Source organism: Miniopterus natalensis, chromosome 11 (genome assembly GCF_054644295.1).
Source record: "Miniopterus natalensis isolate mMinNat1 chromosome 11, mMinNat1.hap1, whole genome shotgun sequence".
NCBI lineage: Eukaryota > Metazoa > Chordata > Mammalia > Chiroptera > Miniopteridae > Miniopterus > Miniopterus natalensis.
Window position 1 is genome coordinate 71,827,507 of NC_142091.1, and position 24,004 is coordinate 71,851,510.

The 24,004-nt window shown below is 45.9% G+C and overlaps 3 protein-coding genes across 3 annotated transcripts; 2 read left to right on the forward strand and 1 right to left on the reverse strand.

Annotated features, from left to right (window-relative positions):
- The first annotated feature begins 312 nt into the window (after positions 1-312).
- On the forward strand, positions 313-5,954 carry TTC9C (tetratricopeptide repeat domain 9C). Its single transcript, XM_016216403.2, has 3 exons — positions 313-911; positions 3,934-4,116; positions 5,152-5,954. Exons 1-3 carry the CDS (start codon positions 674-676, stop codon positions 5,244-5,246), a joined length of 516 nt encoding a protein of 171 aa, XP_016071889.1. The 5' UTR covers positions 313-673; the 3' UTR covers positions 5,247-5,954.
- A 3,464-nt stretch (positions 5,955-9,418) lies between these two features.
- Positions 9,419-12,725, reverse strand: ZBTB3 (zinc finger and BTB domain containing 3). Its single transcript, XM_016216402.2, has one exon. It carries the CDS (start codon positions 12,661-12,663, stop codon positions 11,110-11,112), a length of 1,554 nt encoding a protein of 517 aa, XP_016071888.2. The 5' UTR covers positions 12,664-12,725; the 3' UTR covers positions 9,419-11,109.
- A 5,349-nt stretch (positions 12,726-18,074) lies between these two features.
- Positions 18,075-21,152, forward strand: POLR2G (RNA polymerase II subunit G). The gene is made up of 8 exons (XM_016216345.2): positions 18,075-18,184; positions 18,313-18,422; positions 19,290-19,449; positions 20,132-20,182; positions 20,285-20,350; positions 20,451-20,522; positions 20,719-20,752; positions 20,934-21,152. The coding sequence occupies exons 1-8, from the start codon at positions 18,173-18,175 to the stop codon at positions 20,945-20,947; spliced, it is 519 nt and encodes a 172-aa protein (XP_016071831.1). The 5' UTR covers positions 18,075-18,172; the 3' UTR covers positions 20,948-21,152.
- Positions 21,153-24,004: the final 2,852 nt, after the last annotated feature.

Sequence of the window (24,004 nt, forward strand, 5' to 3'; positions counted from 1 at the left end):
TCCCACCGGTAACCCGAAACCCAGGGCGCAAGTTCGAGGCTTGGGCATTTGCAGAGGGCAGGGGGCTGGCCGCGGGGCTTGGAGGATTTGCAGCTGAGCTGCTCTGCGGCCGGGTCAGTCACGGCCTTTGGGCTGCGGTGCACGAACCACGTTCACCTCGGTTTCCCAGCTCCTGGCACAGACGTCAACGAATGCTTCTTGAATACGTGCGAATAAAGGGCTGGCATGGGGGCAAGCCCTTTAAACATCTCTTAGCAATTTTCCCCGCCTACTTTCTTCCACTTCCAGGTCAGGGAGGTGTGTCCAAAAGAAAGGAGGAAGCCAATTCCGCCGGCGTTCGCGCGCCTGCCACAATTCCTCAGTGAGTCCTTTGCCTTTTCGGGGTCTCCTCACTCCAGACTCCTCTGTTTAGAAAACTCGATCTGTGGCGTTACTAGTCCCACATCCTCTCACTGATTAGTTTCCTGCACTACTAGAGATTGAAAAATACTGCAGAGAAGAAAGGAAAGGGCTGTGGTAGAAACAAGCAAAGCTCATTCCCTGGAGGGCCTCCTGGAGAAGGGTAATTTCCTGCCTTAAATCAGCTACCAAAATCAGTAATTTTGCTCCCACCCCCAGAGCTTCAGTTGCTCTTTCACTTCCCAATTCCGCAAGACCACTGGGCGACAGAATTATGGAGAAGCGCCTGCAGGAGGCTCAGCTGTACAAGGAGAAAGGAAACCAGCGTTACCGGGAAGGGAAGTACCGAGATGCTGTGAGTAGGTACCATCGAGCTCTGCTCCAGCTGCGGGGTCTGGATCCCAGTCTGCCCTCCCCGATACCTGATCTAGGACCTCAGGGCCCGGCTCTCACACCCGAACAAGAAAACATACTGCACACCACCCAGACAGACTGCTACAACAATCTAGCTGGTAAGAACAGGGCCGAAGGGTGGGTAGAGTATCCAGGCAGGTACACGAAAATCTGTCCACGTTGGGAAAAGCACTGACGGGCTTTTCTGCTCTCTTTTGGTTATTCTGCCATGAGTTGAAATATATTTCCCCTGGCTGGGTAGTTCATTTGGTTAGAGCGTGGTCTTGATAGGCCAAGGATGCAGGTTGGATCCCATCAGGCCACATACAAGAATCAACCAATGAATACATAAATAAGCAGAACAGCAAATCCATGTCTTTCTCCCCTCTTCTGTCTCTTGCTCTCTAAAATCAATAAATAAAATTTATAAAACCCCTTTTCAAATTAAAATATATTTCCAATTTATAGGGCTCTAATTGAGTTTCTGTAGAGTGATAGTTCTCAAACTTCACCTGGAGAGTTTGTTAAACACAATTCCTGAGCCCCATGCCCAGAGATTCCAATTTAATGGGTCTGAGGTGATGCTTACTATTTATTTTCATTTTCTAACCAACTCCCAGGTGATGCTGATGGGTTTAGGGAATTTTGCATGCAATGGAGAAAATACTGCGTTTACATTGAAGGCATTTTTTAAAATATATTTAAAATACAAGAAAGAGTGCTTGCTTCAGCTGGTATAAGTCATCCATAGTAGATGCTTTGGATGGTTTTTCCTCATTTTCCTCCAACCTATAAGTCAGCTGAATGGTAACTTGGATGACTAGTACCTTCCATTTTCATATGGCCTTGGGTGAAGAGATGGATGTCAAGAGTTAGTATCACTAGGATTAATCTGCTAAAAGAAAGGAGACTTCTTAGGTCTGTTCTATGGTGGGCAAACTAACCATGGAGCTAATTAAATTATTTTGAAGTATATTAAAACATTCTAACAGTCCAAGTTGAGGCCATAGAAATTATTAGAAATAGTTTTTACACTTTATAATTGTTTAAAAGTGACTTTGAATTTTTTTACAGTAATACTCATCAGCTATGGTTTGGTGAAAAATCTAGCTTTTTTACAGTGCATGTCCAGTGCTACCCTTGGACTTAAGTAACAAAAATAGTAATTATGGTAGTTAACGTTCCAATTCAACAATTATGTATTCGGTGCCAAGGATCCTTGATCTCATTCAAGGGAGATGGACAATTAACAACAAAAGTAACATATATAATTTTTAGAAAACGGTAAGTACTGTGGATAGTGAGTGCCATAGGCAGGGAGTGTTCACTTTTTTTTCTCTTTTTTTTTAATCCTCACCTGAGGATATTTTTTTCCATTGCTTTTCAGAGAGAGTGGAAGGGAGAGAAACATTGATTGGTTGCCCCCCCACGTGCCCGGACTGGGGCGGGGGATTGAGGCTGCAACAACCCAGGCACATACCCTGGACTGGAATCTAACCAGGGACCCTTCAGTCTGAGGAAGGGCACTCTAACCACTGAGCAAACCAGCTAGGGCAGGAGTGTTCACTTTTAAAGAGTGGTCAGGGAGGGGCCCATTGAGCTGACTCGAAATGCCCTGGGAAGACACTGTTTAAGCCCTTTATACATATTTAAGTGTCACAACAATCCTTTGAGGTAAATTTAAGGAAACAAACAGCTGGTAAGTGGTGGAACTAAAATTAAACCTAGGCAATTCTTAATTCCAGAACTTAAGTTCTTATTGCAGAATATGGCACGTTTACCTTTTTCATTACAAAAAGGCAGAGGATTGACCTCAACATTGCTTCCTAAACAGATTTGTATTTTGAGGCCCCATTAGGGAACAGGGTACATATTATGGAATTGACCAGAAATTAAGGAATGAGATGTTGTAGAGATGGGTACCTGTAAATATCTTGACTCTCCAGGTGAACTTGAAGGCAGAGACTATCGCTCAGCCATCTGTAAAGTCTCAGCTTATGGGTACTTGTTAGATTCTCCACAAAGACTCACTGAATTAACAATTTTTACTTATTAACCGCCTATAACACGCTTTTGTTTATTGTATATTCCTACTACTTGGGGACTAGGATGCAAAGTTTGTTTACTCATCAAGGTGTCTGTCTTAGCTCTGCCTAGCACATGGTCAGTGTGCCATAACTAGTTGTCGGATGAATGAGTGAAGCTGTAGTGATGGATTAATTGACCACTAATCTGGGGGAATATCTAAGTATAAACCATTTGACCACTTGGTGGGGATGTTGTAGAAGGAATGCAAACATCAGCCCTTTAATGTTCTCATTAGCCCTGATTCTCTGTTCTTCTCAGCACTATGATGTAATAATACTATGTTTAATTCCCACCGTTATAAAATAGGGAAACATTTCCCGTCTTGATTATAAAGGGGCAGAAGGTTGACCTGATCATTGCCTCCTAAACAGGTTTGTATTTTGAGGTGCCATTAAGTCATCCAAGAAATTAGTGAAGTAATATGGCATCATTGAAAATGATGATGATTTTGGAGTTACAAAGTCCTCGATTCAAATTTCTTACTCATTCCACCTAGAAGCTGCGGGATCTTGGACAAGTTACTTTACCTCTCTGAGCCTCGATTTCTTCATCCATTAAACTGAGGTAGTAACACATACTGATTTCCCAGAGTGGGAGAGAAGATTAAAAAAGCACACAGCACAGTGCTTGCTGTTGCCTCACACAATTAATGGCAACCATGACTGTTAACAAAGCTGCAGTACAAGAGTTGTGGTGAAATGGGAGATTCAAGACAGAGAGCCTTGGGCAGAAGAGACACAGTGAAGAAGAGGTTTAAATAAATTTTTAGGTATATTCTTACTAATTTTATAGGTGGGCTGTTATAACCCAACATTAGGTACATAGTAGGCATTTGGTAGATATTGAGTAGATTGAAGGTATGTAAAGCTTTTATTCACTGCTGCATCCCATGCCTAGAAGAAGGTCTGGCACATGGCAGACACATTTATTTGTTGGATAAGGGAATGTTGTTGATACCATTCTGTGCTCGGTGCTGTCTTGAGTTGACAAATGGAATTTAATATAATAAGGCCCTCCTCCCTCTTCTCTCTTCCTTTCATTTGGCCACATTAGCTTGTCTCCTTCAGATGGAGCCAGTAAACTATGAACGAGTGAAAGAATATAGTCAGAAAGTCCTGGAACGACAGCCTGATAATGCCAAGGCCTTGTATCGGGCTGGAGTGGCCTTTTTCCACCTGCAGGACTATGACCAAGCTCGACACTACCTCCTGGCTGCTGTCAATAGGCAGCCAAAAGGTAAGAGGGAAGGGGATTGAAGTGGGAAAGACAAGGAAGGTGTCCTTTAAAGGGGGGAGCTGTGGAAGGGGTTTTTATTTTACCTTTTCAATTTATTGAATGTTTTGAATAGGTAACAATACGTTCACATGGTTCAAACTTCAAAAAGTATAAAAGTCTACAATGAACGGGCCTTTTACTCTTGTATTCTTATCTTTATAGGAAAGCAATATTGTATACCCTCCAGAAATCTTTATGCTTAAACGGGCACACATATATAATTCCCCCTCCTCCCCCAGTGGAAGAGATTTTAATACATTGTTTTTTCAAGTTACAATTCCTACATGGTGACTGAAATAGGTTCCAATGAATACACTTAATAATCCTCATTTCTGCCAGTTCTCCAGCTGGGGTCTGGCTTTTGCTTAGTCAGTTTATTTAGCTCAGCTAACCCCAGGTATGACCTAGAGAAAGGCCTACTGAGAGGGAATCTGACACTTGGTACTTTGTTTCCAAGGCAAAAAGGATATTGTGAAGCAGGTGGCCTCGGGTGGGGATGGTGGACTCGTTCCTGTGTTGGTGGTTCAGCACTGAAAATTTTCTTCCTGTTTGCATTCTGGCTTAGAGCAACTGCTAGATGCTAGAAGTAGAGGGTCCCCAAACGTTATAGCATTATAGTAAGATCTCACTAACTGAATGAGAAAACTACTGTGAATTCATAAAGATATAAAATATGAGCCACTTGTTCATGTTCCTTACCTTCAAATACATAGATTAACTGTCACCCAAGTATAATATCTTTAGCGGCTCGGCTGTGGCAATAACTATTTCTTCAAACTCCCTTTCATTATAAAATTAGCAGCCAGCCCAGACCTGTACAGAGATTTTTCAGAAATCCAAAGTGGTATTAATGAGATTTACTGGTGCATGGAATTGTTGTGATATATTTAGATCTTAGAATGATTTTTAAACAATGGAAGTGTATTAACAGTCTTCTGCCCTGAGGTGAGATTATGGTCTGACTGTCTCTAATTGCCTTCTTCGACCTCCTCTAAGATGCCAATGTCCGGCGGTACCTGCAGCTAACACAGTCGGAACTCAGTAGCTACCATCGGAAAGAGAAGCAGCTCTACCTGGGCATGTTTGGTTAACAGAGAAGAAGGATGTTTCTTCACTTGAACTTAGGTGAACCATTAAAGACCCATCAAGTGAAACCTGAGCCTCACAAGAGAAATTAGCCCCATACCTCTGACGCAGGTGGCTTTCTGTCTTGTTTCTAGTTCTGCACAAACTCTTTAACTACTTACACAGCCTGCCCTTTTTTTTTTTGTCTGTCCGTCTATATATTTGTGCAGCCTTTAATACATGGTGTTCTTGGGGACATTTGCCCTGAGAAATGCAACCAGAAAATATTCATTAGCTATGGGTGGAATGAATCCTACCCGTGGCATAGATCTGAATGATAGGTGCTGTTAGGTGTATTCATACACAGAGGAGAAGGCTAGCGGAGGATGAACTAATGATAGACAGGAAGGGGTTTCTTCCTTTGTCTCCTCAGTTGCCCAAAGCCAAAGTTATACAGACCACAAATGGGGCAATATATTTCTTTTGTGAAACTAGACAGTTATAAATTGGGCCTACATGTCTTAAAATGAAAGGTTTGAAATTAACCGTGTTTGATTACATTAATTCCTTATTCTTAATATTCCACCTATATTCAGATTTTTTTCCCCTACAAAAAAAAGTATCTGGTTCCTATTTTGTTAATTTCTACTCATTGCTCTTGTTTATATTCAAATCATTAATGTAGCAGACTTATTTAATTTTTCATTAAACTCTTCTATTTTAAGATCTCTGGAGCCCAGCATTTAAGTATTTATTTAATAACCCTTCTGCCCTCATGCTACAAACCCACCCAAGTAAACAGTTTAGTTTTTAATAAGTGTGTAGCTATAGTATGCTTGTTTCTCTGAAACACTTAGGAAAGACGGATTACTAAGTCTCCTAGAAACAGTACCATAGAAGAGCAGGATAAAAACATAAGTCTGTTCTTTACCTGTCACTTTGTATTTTGCCAGAGCTCAGTTGAGAACGGGTTCTCCTTCCTTAGTGCCTTTTAAGCACTGTTTCAGAACTTTCTGGAAGCTGCCTTGGGCCGCGAGTGCAGGCTGCGGATCTGATGCCATCAGGGCTCAGCAGGCGGCTCCCCAGCCGGGAGCCCCCGTCCGCCCACCCACGTGTGACTAGGCCCGCAGCGTAGGAGCCCTGCAGAGCAGAGGGGGCCGCACAGCACGGCCTCCTGCGGGAGCTGCTGCTGGTGCGCGCGTCGCTAGCAATCATAGAACCGCAGATTGCGGAAGGAAAAACCTTAGTCTTGCCAGATATACGTAAGTTCTTCTTCCTTTATCACTAACTCCGTCTCCCAGTGAAATAGGCTCCTCTGTGTCTCTCTATTCCCTTAAATAATGCAACCGTCAGCTTACAACAGAAAGCTTTTCTCTCCCGGCCGAGCGTGGCTCAGCAGCTGAGCACGGGCCTACGATTCCCGGTGGGGGCACAGGCCCGGGTTGCGGGCTCGACCCCCAGTCAGGGGCGTGCGGGAGGCAGCCGGTCAGTGACTCTCATCATTGATGTTTCTCTCTCTCCCTCTCCCTTCTTCTCTCTGAAATCAATAAAGACATATAAAAAAAAAATTTTCTACCAAATCATCTTAATGAAGTCCAAGGGTAGAACTAACAAAAGTAGAATATTTTATTCCCTTTCCAAGCCTCTTAAATTTCTAAATCTAGATTGTTGACAAAATTTTGTCACAGTTGCATGTTTTGTTTGTTTTGGGCTGTTTTTGCTTTCCGATTGTGTGTGTGTGTGTGTGTGTGTGTGTGTTTCAAGACAGTTACAGTGAGCTATTTTCTGCATCAATGAGGAAAAAAGAAAACTGATATTTAAGAATGAATTTTAGAAATTTATTGTACTCATCATTTTATTAGCACTGCTGAGAGACAAAGGAGTCAGGCTCACATTCTAGTCTTTGTTTCCAAGGCCAGCTCCTAAAGGAGATGTTACTGAGCAGGAAAGTGGAGCAAGGCAGGCAGTCTGATTGGGTCTGGAGGTCTGGGAAGCCCATATCCTGAAGGAATCATCCAGAGGTACCAAAATCTCTCTGCTGGGAAGTTTGTGGAGGGGGAGGCTGCTCACCTTCGGTCCTTGGAGGTCTCCTCACGGGATTCCAGGGCTTGATTGAAGAGAAAGCATGGCAGATGGGAAGGTTTACACTTGGGCACATAGGAGACAGTTTCGAACAGTGTTTTCTGAACTCACACCCACCCCCTTTATAATTTTGCCAAAACCACATACTACCTATATTACTATTTAAATGTTATTTAAATATGTATTTTTAAAGGAGCCTTTGGACAGAGGAACATGTTAGATGATACTATGGGGATGTAAATAGCAAACTCTAGACTGTGAAACCCTAAGACAAGTAACTCAGTTTCTTCAATAGTAAATTGCAAGGTCAAAGAGAGGGGAACCTATAGAGTAAAAGTCTTAAGTCAACCAAATAAGTGTGACTCTACTTTGGATTCTGATTTGAAAAAAACAAAAGTTTGAGACTGAAATAATAGAAAAAATATGTATATATTGGTCTCCTCCCGGTTCCTGGCACAGTGTTCCAAAAACCTTGGAATTTGGATTCTGATTCCAAAAGTTTATGAGACAATCAGGGAAATTTGAACAAAAATTATTGTCAGTTTTATTGAGCATGATAATATATTTGGTCTTTTGTTTTCAAGATTTCTTTTAGAAGCATATACTGAAATTGCTTACTGATAAAATTGGGAGGGGCACTTTAGGGCACAGCATATCATTTGTCAAAAATAAATAAATATATTTCACAATAAAAATGTATTAGTATATGCCGAAGTAAATCATCTTTGTAAACATTGGCTTTGGAAAAATTAAATCAAAATCCAATGTGAGATGGGCAGAATTGGTGTTTTGTGAAACTGAGCTTGGCCAGTAGTCTGGCAACTGAAGAGGCATTAGCACCAAGTGAAGGCACAAAATAGCCCATTAGGAAAAGAAAGGAAATCCTAAATTAGAAATAAATCTTTAAGGCTGGAAAGAAAAGAGTGGTTGTCTGAAAACCAAGCGAGCTTATAGCTCAAAAGCAAGAAATTCCTCAGGGTGAAACTTTTTTTTTCTTCTTTTTTTTAAAATTTTTATTTTTGTTTAAAGTATTACAGATGTCACTTTTTCTCCCCAATGACCCGTTCCCCTCAGGGTGAAACTCTTAATAGGCTGGGGCCTGGCCTGTCCCCTCCCCTCCCCATAAAAGGAGGTTGATTTTGGCTCAGTAGAAGGAAGTATTATCCAACAATTAGAGCTATCAACAATACAAATAGGTTCCCTTGGGGGACAGTGAGTTCCCTTTCAAACAGGTTTAACAACTGGCAAAAGGGGATCAGTGTTGGACTAGTGGTTAGATGAGCTGACATGTGGTTCCTTGAATCTGTGGATGGCACAGACCATCAAAAACAGTGAATACTAAAGATAATTCTCTTGAGCACACTCCACAGACTGACATACACTGTTCCTAGCATCCAGCAGGTATATCAAGTGAGGCAACAGTGGCCTTAATTGTGTTGGCTGCTGCATTAAATACTTGAAAATTTCCAACTGCCACCAACCAGTGAAGAATGCATCTCATATCTAAAACTAATATAATATTGTGTGCCAACTGCTTTAATTAAAAAAAAAAAGAAAGCAGCCAGGCCAGGTGTGGCTCAGCGGTTGCGTGTTGTGTTGACCTAGGATCCAGGTGATCGGGGTTTGATTCCCGGTCAGGGCACATGCCCGGGTTGTGGGCTTGATCCCCAGTCGGGGGCGTGCAGGAGGCAGCCGATGACTCTCTCATCACTGATGTTTCTCTCTCTCCCCCTCTCCTTTCCTCTCTCTAAAATCAATATATATTAAAAAAAAGAAAAAAACTTCATGAGCATAAATGCACTCGCAGTCACTGTTCTCTTAAAAAAAAAAAAAAAAAAAAGAATGCATCTTACGCTGGGAACTGAAAGCAAATGCTTACTCTTCAGGAGATTTACACCAAGTAACAGGATCCTCCTTAGTTAGGTATTAAGGGTGGCTGAGACAGCAACAACGGTTAGTGTTCTTCAGACCCTCTAGAGAAATTATATACACGTGAACACATTTATTATGTCTTGCTTTTAGGAACTCATGTTCTAAGGCAACCAATCCTCCCCGCCCCCATATATAATTCATATACCATAAAATTCACCCGTTTAAAAGCAACTGATTGTTTTTAGGCGTTTTGATTTACTCTAGGAAAGACTTTGGAAAAGGCTCCACTCAGCTAGAATAGCTATTATATGCATGTATGTTATCTTGCCTTGTTTCACCAAAGAGTTAAGGTCGTGATGTATTAGCATAAATAAAATTAGCCTTTTGAAAAATAAACTAAAAGGTTATTCCAACACAAGGAAAGTGAAAAGTGTAGAATTCACTCTTTCAGCCATGAACATGTTAAGCATCAACTTTTGTTTCCTATAATGCCCCAGATAAGGAGCTTTCTTTGGCCAAATCTTCAATGCTCAGCTCTGTCTCCTTCCTCAAACTCAAAAACAGCAGCTTGCTACTAAGAATTCACAGTGCTGATTATGACAGACAAACCCAAAACAGAGAAAAGAAATTCAGAAAATTTACTCATATTTTCACCTTCTAAAATTTCCTTCCTGCCTTTTTTGCACTCAGTAACTCATACACCAGAGAGAAGGGTTTGTAGGGAGCCCTCTCGTCCATCCTACAGCAGAATTCTCCACCAGACAGGAGCAGAAACTTCTTACATTTCTAGAACTTTCCCCGCATCCTACATCAACGCCCCAAAGTCCCCATTTCTCTACTGTCAACTATCTGTTGACAGTACATGAGTAATTTCACCTCTCTCGGCTGTCACCACACTCTTTAAGTATGACGCTCTCATCTGGAGTTTCTTTAGTTTTCCCAAGCACCCATCATTTCCACACCAAAAGCCCTCAACCTCCCCCAACAAACCTATACCACAGGGCTTAGTGCCCTCTGCCTCTCCATTTCTCAGAGACCTCAATTCATATTTACGACGTGTAGGCAAAAATTTCAAGTCATCAACAGTATCTGTTGTTGAAACAGCCAAGCGAAGGTCTTTCTATGTGGAAAACAGCGGTAAAGAGGTAAGGACACAAAGCCAAACAGTCAAAAGGACAGAAAAGAAAGCAACTCATAGTTCTCAGTGAACATTTTCAACAATTTTTAAAACAGCATAGTGAACATGGTGTTTTAAGTCACAAGCCATGGTTCAAATCCCAGCTTCCCCCTTAACTAGCTCTGTGACCTTGAACAAGTTAACTTTAATTTTTGAATTTCAAGTTTCCTTATTGATGGGAAAAGGGTGGCTAATACCTCATAAAGTTATTGAGGATTAAATGAGTATTTATATGAAATGCCTAATACAGCCCAGTACACAGGAACTCGCTACAACAACAAACCATAATTGTGGAAGATTCCCTAATTAGTATACTTTTCCTAAGTAAAGTCTACATTGCCCTCTGCCTATGTCACTTCTTTCCTCATAAGCAACCTGATTCCCACCCCTACCCAAAATACAGATGTCTATATTCTTAAAAGACCTAGAGGAGAGGAATGAAAGAGCCAGGAGTCATGCAGGTTTGTGGAAGAAACCAGCCAACACCAGTTCAATGAGATACTTTCACTGCTAGCTTTATGATCCAGAACGCAGAGTGAGAAAGGATTACACCCAGGAAATTTCCCAGTGCCCTTGGAGAGATGCTCCGCCCCTAAGGTCCAGCTAATTGGCTGGGTAAAGAAAAGGACGGGAGGAACCCCCTGCCTGGGCAGAATCCATTCTGTCACCCAGCAGGGGAAAGGAGATGCTGCCAACCTTCTGTGTTGCCCGAACAATGCCAGAGCAGGCCCAAGCATCAGCTGGTGCTTCCCCAGATATTAGTTTTTCGGGCCAAGTACAAAATCTTTGGGTGGCCCTCCACCAGAGTTCTGTCTGTCTGCTGTAGGGGAGCCAGGGAGGGGCTGCACTCCTATGAGGGGGCCAGCCTCTGGATCCGGTTTGCTGCGTTTGGCCAGGTCCTCATTGTGAGCCTTGCGGATGTGGCGGTACAGGTCCCCTGACTGTGTGTAGCTGCGCAGGCAGTAGCGGCACTCATAGGGTCGCTCACGTGTGTGCACTGTGGCATGTCGCCGTAATGTGTAAGAGCATGAGAAGGTCTTCCCACATGTCTTGCAAGTGGGAACATCCTCAGTAAAAGCACCAAAGCTTCCTGGGGCTGCTTCATATTCAGAAGGCAGGTAAAGTGGCTCATGCAGGGTGGGGGGTGCAGGCAGGGGTGAGGTCACCAATCCTCGATGATACTGCCCTGGACCTGGCAGCATATGGTAGGGTAGGTGAGAATCTGAGGGCAGAAAGTGGTCACTTGGCCCCACCTCCTCCAATCCTGCTGCCCGTGGCTCCTCAAAAGCCTCCGGCTGGGGGGGCTGTCCACCATACATTGCCCCTCCAGGTGGGAACAGTCCCTCAGGCCCCTGAGGCTGTTCCTCTGACACGTCCGGCTCCTCATCGGAAATCACAATAGCTTCTACTTTCACCTGGACCAGCTCAGCTTCTGCTGGGGTTGGAGCCTGGGATGGAACTGGGGCTGGGACTGGGGCTGCAGCGGAAGCTGGGGGATAGAAGCCTTGCAATGGTCCTCCAGTACCCCTTGGTTCCACCACCCTCAGACTCTCAGAACCCACATCAAGGGGAGCCAGTGGCTCCACTGAAACTGTTGGGAGGCTGGAAGAGAAGTAGTTTGCCGGAATGGTCTCCGTGGAACTACTGGGGCTGGCAAGGGAGACATCAGCCACTGGTGGAGGAGGTGCCCGTAGATGCAGTGAGTCAACCTCCACGCCAGGCTGTGTTGTGTCAGCCCCAGCGGGGATTGGTGGCTCATCTGGAGGACATACAGTAGGTGAAGAAGCAGCAGGGCCTTTCCATTCCCCTTTGCCCCAAAGGCCTGATGTTTCAGCAGATGCCAAGGAGGGCTGAGGGCCACGGGAAGTGTTGGACAAAAATTCCAAACTAGGGGGCCGTGAGCTGGTTTCCTCCTCCTTCTTGGTACTGTCTGCCTCTGCCAGGGCCCGGGCTTGCAGACGCCGCTTACACACCTTGACGATGTCATTCATGTGCAAGTAGCTGGCAGCTGCCAGCACGTCTTCCACAGGGGTATCCCCCCTCAGTACCAGCTGGCCAGCATACATAAAGTCCAGAAGCAGCCCAAAGGCTGGGGCCGTGACAATCTCGTTGTGGATGCACACCAGATCCCTTTTGTCCAGTTCCCGTTCTTTGTAGAAAAGCTGGAAGAATGGGCTGCAGGAGGCCAGCACAGCCCGATGGGCCAAGAATTGGGTGCTACCAACCATCACGGTGCAATCACAAAGAAAACCCTGGGAACGCTGCTCTCGAAGGCTCTGCAGCAGCTGCTGGCTGTGCTCTGGGAACTCCATAGCACCCCACGAAGGGAAAGTCCCTAGAGAGGTCCCCACCAGTGGTTCCCTGGGAAGAGATGACAGTGGGTTAGGGCTGGTAACCTCCCCACAAACCTTAACATCAGCCCTATCATCTGCCACCCCCAAACCTCTAGCAACACCGTCCTGACTCCAAAACGCTCACTTAAGTTACTATCTTTTTCTCTTAGGTCACAACCAGTGGTCTTTTAGCCCCGCCCCCTAACTTAACCTGAACACAGGCCCCACCCAGTTAACAAGCCCCGCCCCGGAAGTCCCTCCCCCTAACCAGCCTCCGCTTCCTCGATGCCCACCCGGTGGCTTCCAGCAGCTCTTCCAACTAGGAGTCTCTTTCGCTCCCAGGCCTTCCCGGGCGATACCTCTACGCCCCACTCCGGGACCTCCCTGAGCCTCTCTCTCGCATTCCAGGGGCCAAGAAGCCCTAGGGTGGGAACTAGCAGAGAAAGCTGATCCCTCACCCACCACCGAGCAGTCTCTGGGCGAACTCCGCCCCTTCCCACCTCCTCAGATGCAACGGGCTCAAGTTTGCCTTCCCTTGTCTCGGATTGGTTCGCTGTCCACTGGCCACCCTCCGTCTCTGAGCGGCGTTTCCAAGTGGATACCGGTGGCCGTCGCTCAGACACTAGGCGCCGGATTGGCTGGCGTTCCTGTCCTAAACTTTTCTTCCTCGTCCCGCCTTCTCTGCCTCAGAGCCCTCTGGATTGGCTGAGCTGCTCTATCTACCTGGAGCGGGGACGCTGCCCTGGGGAGCCGAGCGCTTTGAGCTCGCGGCCGGGCGCGGGGCCCTTCTCCGCGCAGAGTATTGTGTTGCGTCAGCTACAGGGTGACCGGGAGCTAGAGAGCCAACAAACTGGTGTGGTGCTCAGGGGGCCCGGGTTTTGGATCCGGCTCTGCCGCAACCGTGGGCAATAGCTACCCCTCTGTGAACTGCAGTTGTCTCTTGAAGGTTCCTTACACCCTCAGAAATTTGGAGGTGCCCCACTGCTTCGCTCCCCGCGGTCTGATCGGACTCCTGACGCAGTAATGGCGGTACCAGGGAACCAGCAGCTGCGTGAATGCTTCCATCGTCCTTAGCCTGCACTCTATAGTGCCCCCTCTGCCTGAGGCATACTGGACAAGTGCTGATTGGAAGGGAGTGGGTGGGCTCAAGGCCCTAAAATACCCCAGGACAGGAGAGGAAAGAGCATGGCCACTTTTGAAGAAATCCGAGAGTCCCTAGACAAAGGAAAGGGCTGTAAGGCGGGAGTTAGTGATACTTGCCTTTTCTCTGACCAGAGCAACGTGTTGGCAGGGTTACCAGGATTGATTCAGTGCCTGTCACCCACTGCTCTCACCCCCTCGGCCCGCACGCTGGCATCTCCACTCCGTTCTGCAGCCAAGCCCTCCAACCAGAGGGCTCCAACCAGACCTGACCAGGATTAGGAGCAGTTCACCTTCCTGCCACCCCTACGCTGGAGACACGCAGGCCTCGCTGGCCTCAGCTGGAGACCCCACCTCAAGATATTCTTGCAAGCCACACAATATTTATCGCATAGGAATTAAAACGAACATAAGTAACATTTTTATTTTTTTAATGAAAAATCACTTTATTTTCCAAAACCAGAAAACGTGTAGTGAAAATAGTGGCATTGCTTTACATTTTTCCAAGAATTTTTAATGACTGGCTTAATAGAAGACAGTGGGATTCACACGTCTGCTTCTGTTTTCAAGCCATTAAGAGATATTTTGATTCTATGCAGAAAATCTGGCCTCACACCGATGGGCAGGCATGGGATTGCATGGGCCACAGTGAGGCGTTTGTATCTTGTTCTGAGTGTAATGGGAACCCATTCGTGGGTTTTAAGCAGGGAAGTGTTCTCATATGATTCTTGCTCTTAAAGGCTTATCCTGGCTTATCTGTGGAGAAATGACCATGGGGTATCAAGGCGGGAGCAGGGAGGAAGCTAAGGAAATAGTTTCACAGGAAATGATGGTGGTTACACAAGGGTAGTGGTGGTAGAGCCAGAGAGAAGTGCTGGATCAACAGAATTTGCTAAAATTAAGTTAGGAGACGACGGCCCTGGCTGAGTAGCTCAGTTGGTGAGAGTGTTGTCCTAATACGCAAAGGTCTCAGGTTTGATCTCCTGTCAGGGCACATACAAGAATCAGTTACCCAGCCGGCATGGCTCAGTAGTTGAGCATCGACCCATGAATCTGGGGGCCTTGGTTTGTTTCCCAGTCAGGGCACATGCCAAGGTTTCAGGCTCAATCCCTAGTAAGGGAGGTGTTCAGGAGGCAGCCAATTGATGATTCTCGTCATTGATGTTTCTACCTCTTCCTCTCCCTTCCTTTCTCTGAAATCAATAAAAATATATTTTTAAAAAAATCAACCAGTGAATGCATCATAAGTGGGACAACACATCAATGTTTCTCTCTCTCTCTCTTCCTCCCCCTTCCTCTCTCAAAGCAATAAAAAAAATGGAGGGGAAAAAACAAACAAAAAAGGAGATTGAGGAACAAGAGAAAAAAAGGAGTGAACAATGGCCAGAATTTTAGCATGAGCAATGACGTGGCTGAAAGAACCATCTTCTGAGATGGGGACCATGGAGAGAAAATTTGAGAGTTCTGTTTTTCACCCTTTATGTAGAGATTCCCCTTAGCCAGTTAGACTTGTGAGCCTGAAGATCAAGGAAATGTTGGGGCTGGAGATATATGTTGGGAGTGTCATTGGCATGTAGATGGTATTTAAAGCTGGGGACTGGAGGAAAAACCCCCTGTAGGGAAGAGGGTTGCTGGAGTTGTTAAGCAGTAAGGAACACGGGCTGTTTGGGAAGCTAAAACAATCGTGTTTTTATAGGTGCAAAAGGGATCAGATGAAGGTGAGTTTGAGTTTGGGCAAAAAGACTGTGTGCTTCATACACTCTAGGGTTACCATGCATACTGGATCTGGATATTTAAAATTACAGTTATTTTAACCTCTGTGAAAATCTGAAAAAGGTGTTCCCTCTGGTCAATGCACACTAGTGGTCACCACAGCTTAATAAACCAAGTATGCCCTGGATTTAGGCTTCTCACCCCCAGGAGCACCATTAAGCAGGGCACAGCTTGGTGGCATTGCTTCTCAAAGCTGGGGCACACAGAGCTACAGGATACCAGGAACATCTTTCTAGAGCATCATTCAATCAGTTGTGTTTTGATAACAGCTTTTATTTAGGGAATAGAGGTGTTAAGCTAGCATAGATAGATTATAGCACATGAAAAACTGTATGTGGAATTTAAAGCGAAAACCAAAGACATTTCTTTCTTATAGCAGTAACTTTCCCCCAAAGAAAAAGATTAAAAAGCTTTGCTTCTATGTATCTGTGTATTCATAGAAGCTAGAAAAATATCTATCATTTATTTAGCATTTGTTAAGTGCTAGCAATATGCTCAAGATATAATCTCTAATTCCATAATAGCCTTTCTTATCCCTATGAGACAGAAGAAGAGACAGGTTCAGCCTGGTTAAGTAATTTGGCCACGGTCACACAGTGAATACAAGTCAGAGCTGAGATTGAATCTTGGCATATCTTTATAGCCACACTCTTAATCACTATCGTAGACCTGTCTTCATAGTGTCGCCAACGTGGTCCTTAGAGTTGTTGTAGTGCCCATGGGCAGAGGATTTGGACTCAGTTGGGGGCAGGATTATCCTAGCTATTGGAAGAACTGGTGGCATAGAAAGAGCCCAGAACCAGGAAGAGGGGCAGCTGGCATGGATGATCCTTGCTTGCTTAAGGTTACCCTCCAGGGCTGAAACCTGCTGCTTGTGTGTAAATCTTTGGAAGACAGGTGATGACAGACATCATCACAAGGGCTTCTCTCTACTATCTAGGCTGCAGAGACTCTATTCTTACAGCAGATTATATTTTCCAAGATGGCCTTGACAAGATCTTCCCTTCTACATACTCATCACACAGTATGATGTTGATGCTTCTTCCATAGGGAAAGGTCTCTCACCTGAGTCTGGGAGGGATTGTGACCTCCAGGGAGATGTGATGCTATATGACTTCCGAGGCTAAGTTATAAAAGGGGATACAGCTTCTGCTTGGTCCTCTGGGGATAATTGCTCTTAGAACCCCACCACAATGCTTTGAACAAGCCCAGCCACACAAAGAGGCTACATGGAAGTGTTTCAATCATAGCCACAGCTACTGTGTCAGGGTTGTAGCCAATTTTCTTAATGTAGGTGCTGACTTCTTTTTAAAAAATATTTTTTATTGACTTTTAGAGAGAGGAAGGGAGAGGGAGACAGAAACATCCATGTGAGAGCAACACATCCATCAGCTGCCTCCTGTACACCCCCTACCAGGGATTAAGCCAAAATTTGGCAGTGTGCCCTGACCAGGAATTGAATCCAAAACCCTTTGGTGCCCAGGACGACACCCAACCAACTGAACCACACCAGCGAGGGCTAGGTGCTGACTTCTTTAACAATTTTCTCATATCTCTTCTGGCTATAGGGCGGTGGCTCAATGGAATCCGTTTTGTTAACACCAACAATCAGTTGTTTCACACCCAGTGTGTAAGCCATGTTCCCGGGACTACCCATTCTTGGAGATACCTCCTTCAAATTCATCAACACCAGCTGAAACAATCAGGACAGCACAGTCAGCTTAAGATGTGCCTGTAATCCTGTTTTTGATAAAGTCTCTGTGTCCTGGGGCATCAATGATGGTCACATAATACTTACTGATCTTGAATTTCCACAGGGAGGTATCAATGGTGATACCACACTCATCATGGTTGGCTTTCAGTTTATCCAAGACACAAGCATAGTGGAAGGAGCCCTTCCCCATCTCAGCAGCCTCCTCAAATGTTTCACGGTTCTTGTGTTGATCCCACCATATTTGTAGATCAGATGCCCAGTAGTGGTAGCCCTGCCAGAATCTGTGTGTCCAATGACGGTGTTGATATCACTCTTTGCCTTTCCCATTTTGGGTTTGATTTGGTGGTGGTTTTCAGACACACCTCTGTTCTGGAGGCAAACCTGTTGGGAAAAAAGAAGTGATGAGTTTTAACTATTTATTACTAATGATTCTGACTCCAATTGCGATGTGCTCCCTCCCCCCCTTCTGTCCCCGCCCCCTCCCCCCCATGGAAGCAATTCCCAGACACCAGCTGGGTGTCCTACCACTTAACTCCATTCTGACCCCACCTACCTGGAGTGCTCAATGGACGCACTCTGCTAAAGCGCTTTATTTATGCCTTCTCTCACTAATTCACTAATTCCGTTTAAAAGCATTCTTTCAGCATCTATCCTGCGCACCGTTATCGTGAGAGAGCCCGGGGTTGGTCGCTTGTGGGCGGATGGGGCGGAGCCTCGTGGATTCCGCGCACAGCGAGGTCCAATCGGGTCTGCGGAGGCCCGGAAGTCGGCCTTGCGGCGACTGTGTGCGTTTCCGGTTGAGCGGAGGCGCTGGGTCCGCGAAGGTGTGGGCTCGGCGGGTTTCCTAACTGCTCCGGGAAGATGTTCTACCACGTGAGCGGGGCACCGGGGCCGGCGAGGGCGGGGTCGCGAGGAGGAGCGAGGTGGGACGCGGGGACGGGGGCCCCGCTTCTTGCCCCAGCTCCCTGCAGTGCCCGGTCTCCATCCCACTTTCCCCGTAGATCTCCCTGGAGCACGAGATCCTGCTGCACCCGCGCTACTTTGGCCCCAACCTGCTCAACACGGTGAAGCAGAAGCTCTTCACCGAGGTGGAGGGGACCTGCACCGGCAAGTGAGTGCCGCGCGCTCTGTGCCGTCTGATCGATAGGCACACGGCGCCCTGTGCTTTGCAGCCCCGACCCCAACTCCTACTCATTCTGCAAGGTCCTGCCACCTACTTTGGGGAACCCTCTCACAGGCTCCTAGGCGCCCCAGGCATTCAATTGCTTCCTGCTTTGTGTACCTGGGGCGCCTTCTGCAAAGCTGGATCACAAGACGTTTTCCCCTCAGCTGACATTGCTAAAGATGTCTTTTGTGCCAGGTCCTGTGTTGGTCGCTGGGAACAATGCAGTGAAAGATAGAGTGAGGCCAGCCCTCCTGGAGCTCACAGTCTAATCCCCGTTCCTGTGTCTGCTCTCCGCCTATGATTCTGCTGGTTTTCTATGTCCCCCATGCCCAGGGACGTGACATGGCACATCTCTGGGCTCTGCACAGAGAGGCCTCTCATGGTGATGTGTGCATGAGCTGGGATGAGCCTAAGGCTATGGATTACTTGGGCCTCCATCACTAGAATAACCTGGGCCCTTTCTTGAACATGCACTTTCCTGAGCCTCATCCTGTCACTACATAATTGAGATTTTCTGGGGACAGGCCTGGAAATCTTCATTTTAATAAGTTCCTACCAGGAGATTCTGAGGGTCTTTTGGCTCAAGGATTGCAGCCTTTTTGGACATTTATTGTGAAATTATGAGAGCAGTGTTTAGCATTATAGATACTTAGTGTCCTGTCTTCTTGGCCACTAAGCTCTCTGGGAGCAGGGGGTGCCATCTACTTCCCCTTTGTACTGTCCTTCTACCCCCAGGTTCACTGACTCTTGTTGCAGATGGTTTTATAGGCTCTTGCACATACAGTGCCTTCCTCTTTGTCATCTTCCTTGCAGGTATGGCTTTGTAATTGCTGTCACCACCATTGACAATATTGGTGCTGGTGTGATCCAGCCAGGCCGAGGCTTTGTCTTATATCCAGTTAAGTACAAGGCCATTGTTTTCCGGCCCTTTAAAGGGGAAGTCGTGGATGCTGTTGTCACTCAGGTCAACAAGGTGAGACCACACATAGGGGAGGCAGTGGGATGGTCCCTCAGAAGATGTAGTGTGGGTCTCAACTCCACTTGCTAACTGTATCCTTGGCCACGTTGCTTCTTTGTGCTTCAGTTTTCTCACCTGTCAAATGGTGTGGTCTCACCCTACCTCACTCAGAGTCATATAAGTCAATATTAATGGTCATGCCCTAGCTGGTTTGGCTCAGTGGTTAGAGTATCGGCCTGCGGACTGAAGGGTCCTGGGTTCGATTACGGCCAAGGACACGTACATTGGTTGCAGGCTCCATCCCTGGCCCCAATGGATGGAGCCAGGGATGGATCTCTCTCTCTCTCTCAAAAATATATTAATAGTCATAATGATAGTAGCCTCCACTGATTGAGTATTACTGTGGACCAGGTAATGTGTAAAACCTCAGAGTGACTCCGGGAGGTGGGTGCTTTTATCCCTTTTTATAGAAGCTTAAGCTCAGAGAAATTAAGTCTAGTGGCCACGGTGATGTGACTGACAAGTCCCAGGCCTCACCTCTTCACCAAAGTTTGAAAAAAGAGAAATGAAAACAAATGTTATAGTTTGGAGTGGTTTCAATACATGGAGAATTCATTAGGAATCAGATAAAGATGGGAAACTTAGAAGACTTTTGGAGAACAAAAGCAAAAGCGAGGGTCACTCATTTTCCTTCTAGGTTGGGCTCTTCACAGAAATTGGACCTATGTCCTGCTTCATCTCTAGACATGTAAGTCTGGGCACGCTGGTCGGGCTAAGGAGAGACACCCATTCATGACCATCTACTGCAGCATCCCTTTAAAGCGCTGACTGAGTCTCACTTTCCTTTCAGTCCATCCCATCAGAGATGGAGTTTGATCCTAACTCCAACCCACCATGTTACAAGACAATGGATGAAGTGAGTGGGTAGGAAGAAATCAGAGAAAGGAGAGAATGAGCTGCTTTGAGGGAGAGTGTTTGCTGGGGGGTGTCTGAGCATGCTGTTCCCTCCTCTCCAGGACATTGTGATTCAGCAGGATGATGAGATCCGCTTGAAGATTGTGGGGACCCGTGTGGATAAGAATGACATTGTGAGTCTCTTGCCTGCCTCCCTTACTGCACCAGGCAGAGCCAGGAGCTATTGATTTCTCACCACCTAGACTTCCTGGGGGTTTTGTGCTCTTCTGCCACAAAGAGGAGATGAGGGAAGAAGGCCTGGGGCTGGGGCTTAGAGGATAGTTCTGTGCTCACCTTGGCTTCATTTCCTTTTTACCATCCCTCCTGCAGTTTGCTATCGGCTCCCTGATGGATGATTACTTGGGTAAGTGCCTGATTTTGCATGCCAGGGTTGTTGCCTGGGAGAAGGGTGTGTGGGAAAAGGGGTGGAGGTGGGATTTAATGCTTGAGTCACAGATGAAGAAAACTGTCATGCTGTCTGCTTGGAAGATCCAGGACATGTGCCTCAGGCTCTGCGTCTGACTGATGTGCGTTTCCTGTTCTAGGGCTTGTGAGCTGAACACGGAGCCTGCTACCTTGTTTGATCTTTACCTAGGATGTCTGATTACCACGCTCCCCTGCTTGTCCGGAGGCCTAGTCTGGCTGTTGTGGGTAGGCAAAGAAGGTTCCTTGTCCCAGAAGACATCTGGCTCTTCCATTCCCAGATTTTGACTGTGTGTTCTAACCATAAACAGTCCTTGGTTCTCATTAAAGTGTTATCTTCTCTCTTTGGTAGGAACAGCTCTTTCTTTTTAATCCTCACCTGAGGATTTTTTTCCCATTGCTTTTAGAGAGAGTGGAAGGGGGAGAGACAGAGAGAAACATCGAAACATGGATGTGAGAGACACATTGATTGGTTGCCTCCCACACGTGCCCTGGCCAGGGCCAGGGATGGAGCCTGCAACTGAGGTACATGCTCTTGGTCAGAATTGAACCCGGGACCCTTCAGTCTGCGGGCCGATGCTCCAACCACTGAGCCAAACTGGCTGGGTGGGAACAGCTCTTTTTTAAAAGGCTGGGGTATCGTTGCTCAGTAGCCCCTCATTTCTTGGCCTGATGCTTCAACTAGCCTCAGCCACCCAGGGGATGTGACTAATCCTTTTGCTAAGGTCTAAAGTTGACCTAATTGAAGGGAGGGCACTAATGTTGCATCTGTCTTATAGCAAATTATACTACCATTGGAGCCATTCTCAGTGCCAATCTAGTTTCCTAGTATTTTCCCTTCTCTCACGCTTAAAAAGAACTAATAGTATAGCTGGGGAGCCCTGGCCGGTTTTGCTCAATGGTTGAAGCGTTGACCCGGGAACTGAAGGGTCCCAGGTTCGATTCCAGCCAAGGGCATGTACCTGGGCTGCAGGCTTGATCCCTGGCCCTGGTCGGGGCACATGCAGGAGGCAACCAATTTATGTGCCTCTCACAGCCATGTCTCTCCCTCCCTTCTCTCTCTGAAAAGCAATGGAGAAATATCGTTGGGTGAGCATAAAAAAAAGGAAAGGAAAAAATATCCTCTGGTGATGATTAAAAAATATATATATATATATGGCTGGGGAAAAGAGACAGCAAGTGAGGAAAGGTGAACAAAAGGCTAGTAAGGACATAGACTGGGTTCCCAATACAGCCCTCCCTAGGATGGGGACAACAGCAGAGGCCTTTAGGTGCTGAGCAATCACTACATTAAACTGAAGTGTGACAGGGCTCATAATCTTAGGGTAACACAAGAAGAAAAATACATGAAATGACTACAAAATTAAACACACAACCCTCCCTCACACTCTGCCTTTGCAATACTATTTGTCTACCTTGGAGTGCGCTTTCTCAGCCTGTCTGCTTGCTGCCTACTGATCTAGCAAATCGCAGTCAGCTCTTCCTTGACTTCCTTGGGAAGCAGAACTGTGGAGTAGAAAGCTTGGTATTTGGAGTGATACAGGGCTGGCTTCAGCCCTGGCTGCGTGGCTTACGTTTCCTCATTGTTCAATGGGCATAACACCCTCTGGTTGGTTGCTGCTACTGTCACAGATCATACAGCAGGGCCTGGAATAATGGCATTTCTTTCAACATTGTTTCATTCAGTGTTGTTTCATTATAACATTGATGAGATTCCTTAGCAACTTAACTCTTGTTTATGTCAGTCTGCCATAAAATTGATTTCCTTACACATCATTTTGCTTAAAGTAGCGGAACCTATCAATGGCATTCAGTGAGGAATTACTATATATGCAAGTGGCTGGCGTAGAACCTGGCCCACGATAGGCATCCAACTTAATCATAATTACTATTACACATGCATATAAAGCAGTGGCTGTCATCTGAGGTGATTCTGCTCCCAGGGGATGTTCGGCAATGACGTTTTTGGATGTTGCAAGTGGGTGGGGGATTACTGCCTTCTAGTGGGTAGAGGCCAAGGATGCTGCTAAATGTCCTACCTATAGTGCATAGGACAGCCCTCCACAACAAAGAATTCTTTGGCTTCAAATGTCAGTTGTGCCAAGGTCCAGATACCCTGATGTGAAGCATCCAGAATGGGGCCCAGAACATGGTAAAAATATGGTTCTGTGGCCCTTCCCAACTCCTGGACTGCTAGAAGCTGTTCCTTTCAGGCCTCTGTGGTGGGTCAGAAAACATTTTGTTATTGTCTCCCTTTTCATTTTTTAATTATGTAGTTTCAAATATTGAGATAATTGTAGATTCACATGTATCCCTTTCATTTTTATATCTCCAGTCCCCAGCACTGTGCCAGTTTTTCCAAGTTAGTTAAATCCAGGAAAGTTAATCTGCTGGATCTGTAATAATTTTCTAGTGGAAACAGTGTTAAAGTTGTGATACCGCTTCATTATACTGTGAGTTGATTACACAGGTTGTAGGAATTTTCTCTAGCACCTAAACACTCTGTGTCTCGCTGAGAATAAAATTCTTCCCAAGTTCCTAAATGGATCCACCCATCTGTAAATTGTGTCAGGGATAACCTGGAAGTAATACCAGGCCTAGAAGGAGGAGACTGAGGGACAGAGAAGCAGCTCATGGAACATGAGCACATGGGGCTGGTGAGGATGTGGAGTGTGGCACCCACCAAGAAGACTGGCACTGTGTGGGGAAGGGACTAAGTGGAGATGGCTTGGAGATGGTCTCTAGGACCCTTCTGATCTTTTAAGGTTTAATGCTGGGCAGTTAAAGAGGCCTTAAAGCCCTGGCTTGCTTGGCTTAGTGGTTAGACAGTTGGTCCACGGACCAAAGGGTTATAGGTTTGATTCTGTCAAGGGCACATACCTCAGTTGCAGTTTTGATCCCCGGCCCCATAGGGACTTTGTGGGAGGCAGCCAATCGATGTGTCTCTCATTTGAGCATTTCTCCTCTCTCCTCCCTCCCTCCTACTCTCTCTGAAAATCAATGGGAAAATATCTTCGGGCGAGGATTGAAAAAAAAACGGTCTTAGATCACAAGCCAGTAGTACCAGGAGTTTCTGCCTGGTCACATGCTAAATCCTTTATATACCTTTACACAAATTACTGAATTTTTACAACCCATGAAATAGGTTCTGTTATCCTACTTTACACTTGATAAACAGGTCAGGGAAATGAAC

Excerpts from the sequence above, each read along its gene's own strand:
- ZBTB3 (XM_016216402.2), bottom strand. The coding sequence starts at position 12,663 with ATGGAGTTCCCAGAGCACAGCCAGCAGCTGCTGCAGAGCCTTCGAGAG.
- POLR2G (XM_016216345.2), top strand. Across the intron at positions 18,423-19,289 it reads GAGGGGACCTGCACCGGCAA|GTATGGCTTTGTAATTGCTG; the intron begins GTGAGTGCCGCG and ends TCTTCCTTGCAG. Across the intron at positions 20,523-20,718 it reads GTGTGGATAAGAATGACATT|TTTGCTATCGGCTCCCTGAT; the intron begins GTGAGTCTCTTG and ends TCCCTCCTGCAG.
- TTC9C (XM_016216403.2), top strand. The coding sequence starts at position 674 with ATGGAGAAGCGCCTGCAGGAGGCTCAGCTGTACAAGGAGAAAGGAAAC. Across the intron at positions 912-3,933 it reads CTGCTACAACAATCTAGCTG|CTTGTCTCCTTCAGATGGAG; the intron begins GTAAGAACAGGG and ends TGGCCACATTAG. Across the intron at positions 4,117-5,151 it reads TGTCAATAGGCAGCCAAAAG|ATGCCAATGTCCGGCGGTAC; the intron begins GTAAGAGGGAAG and ends ACCTCCTCTAAG.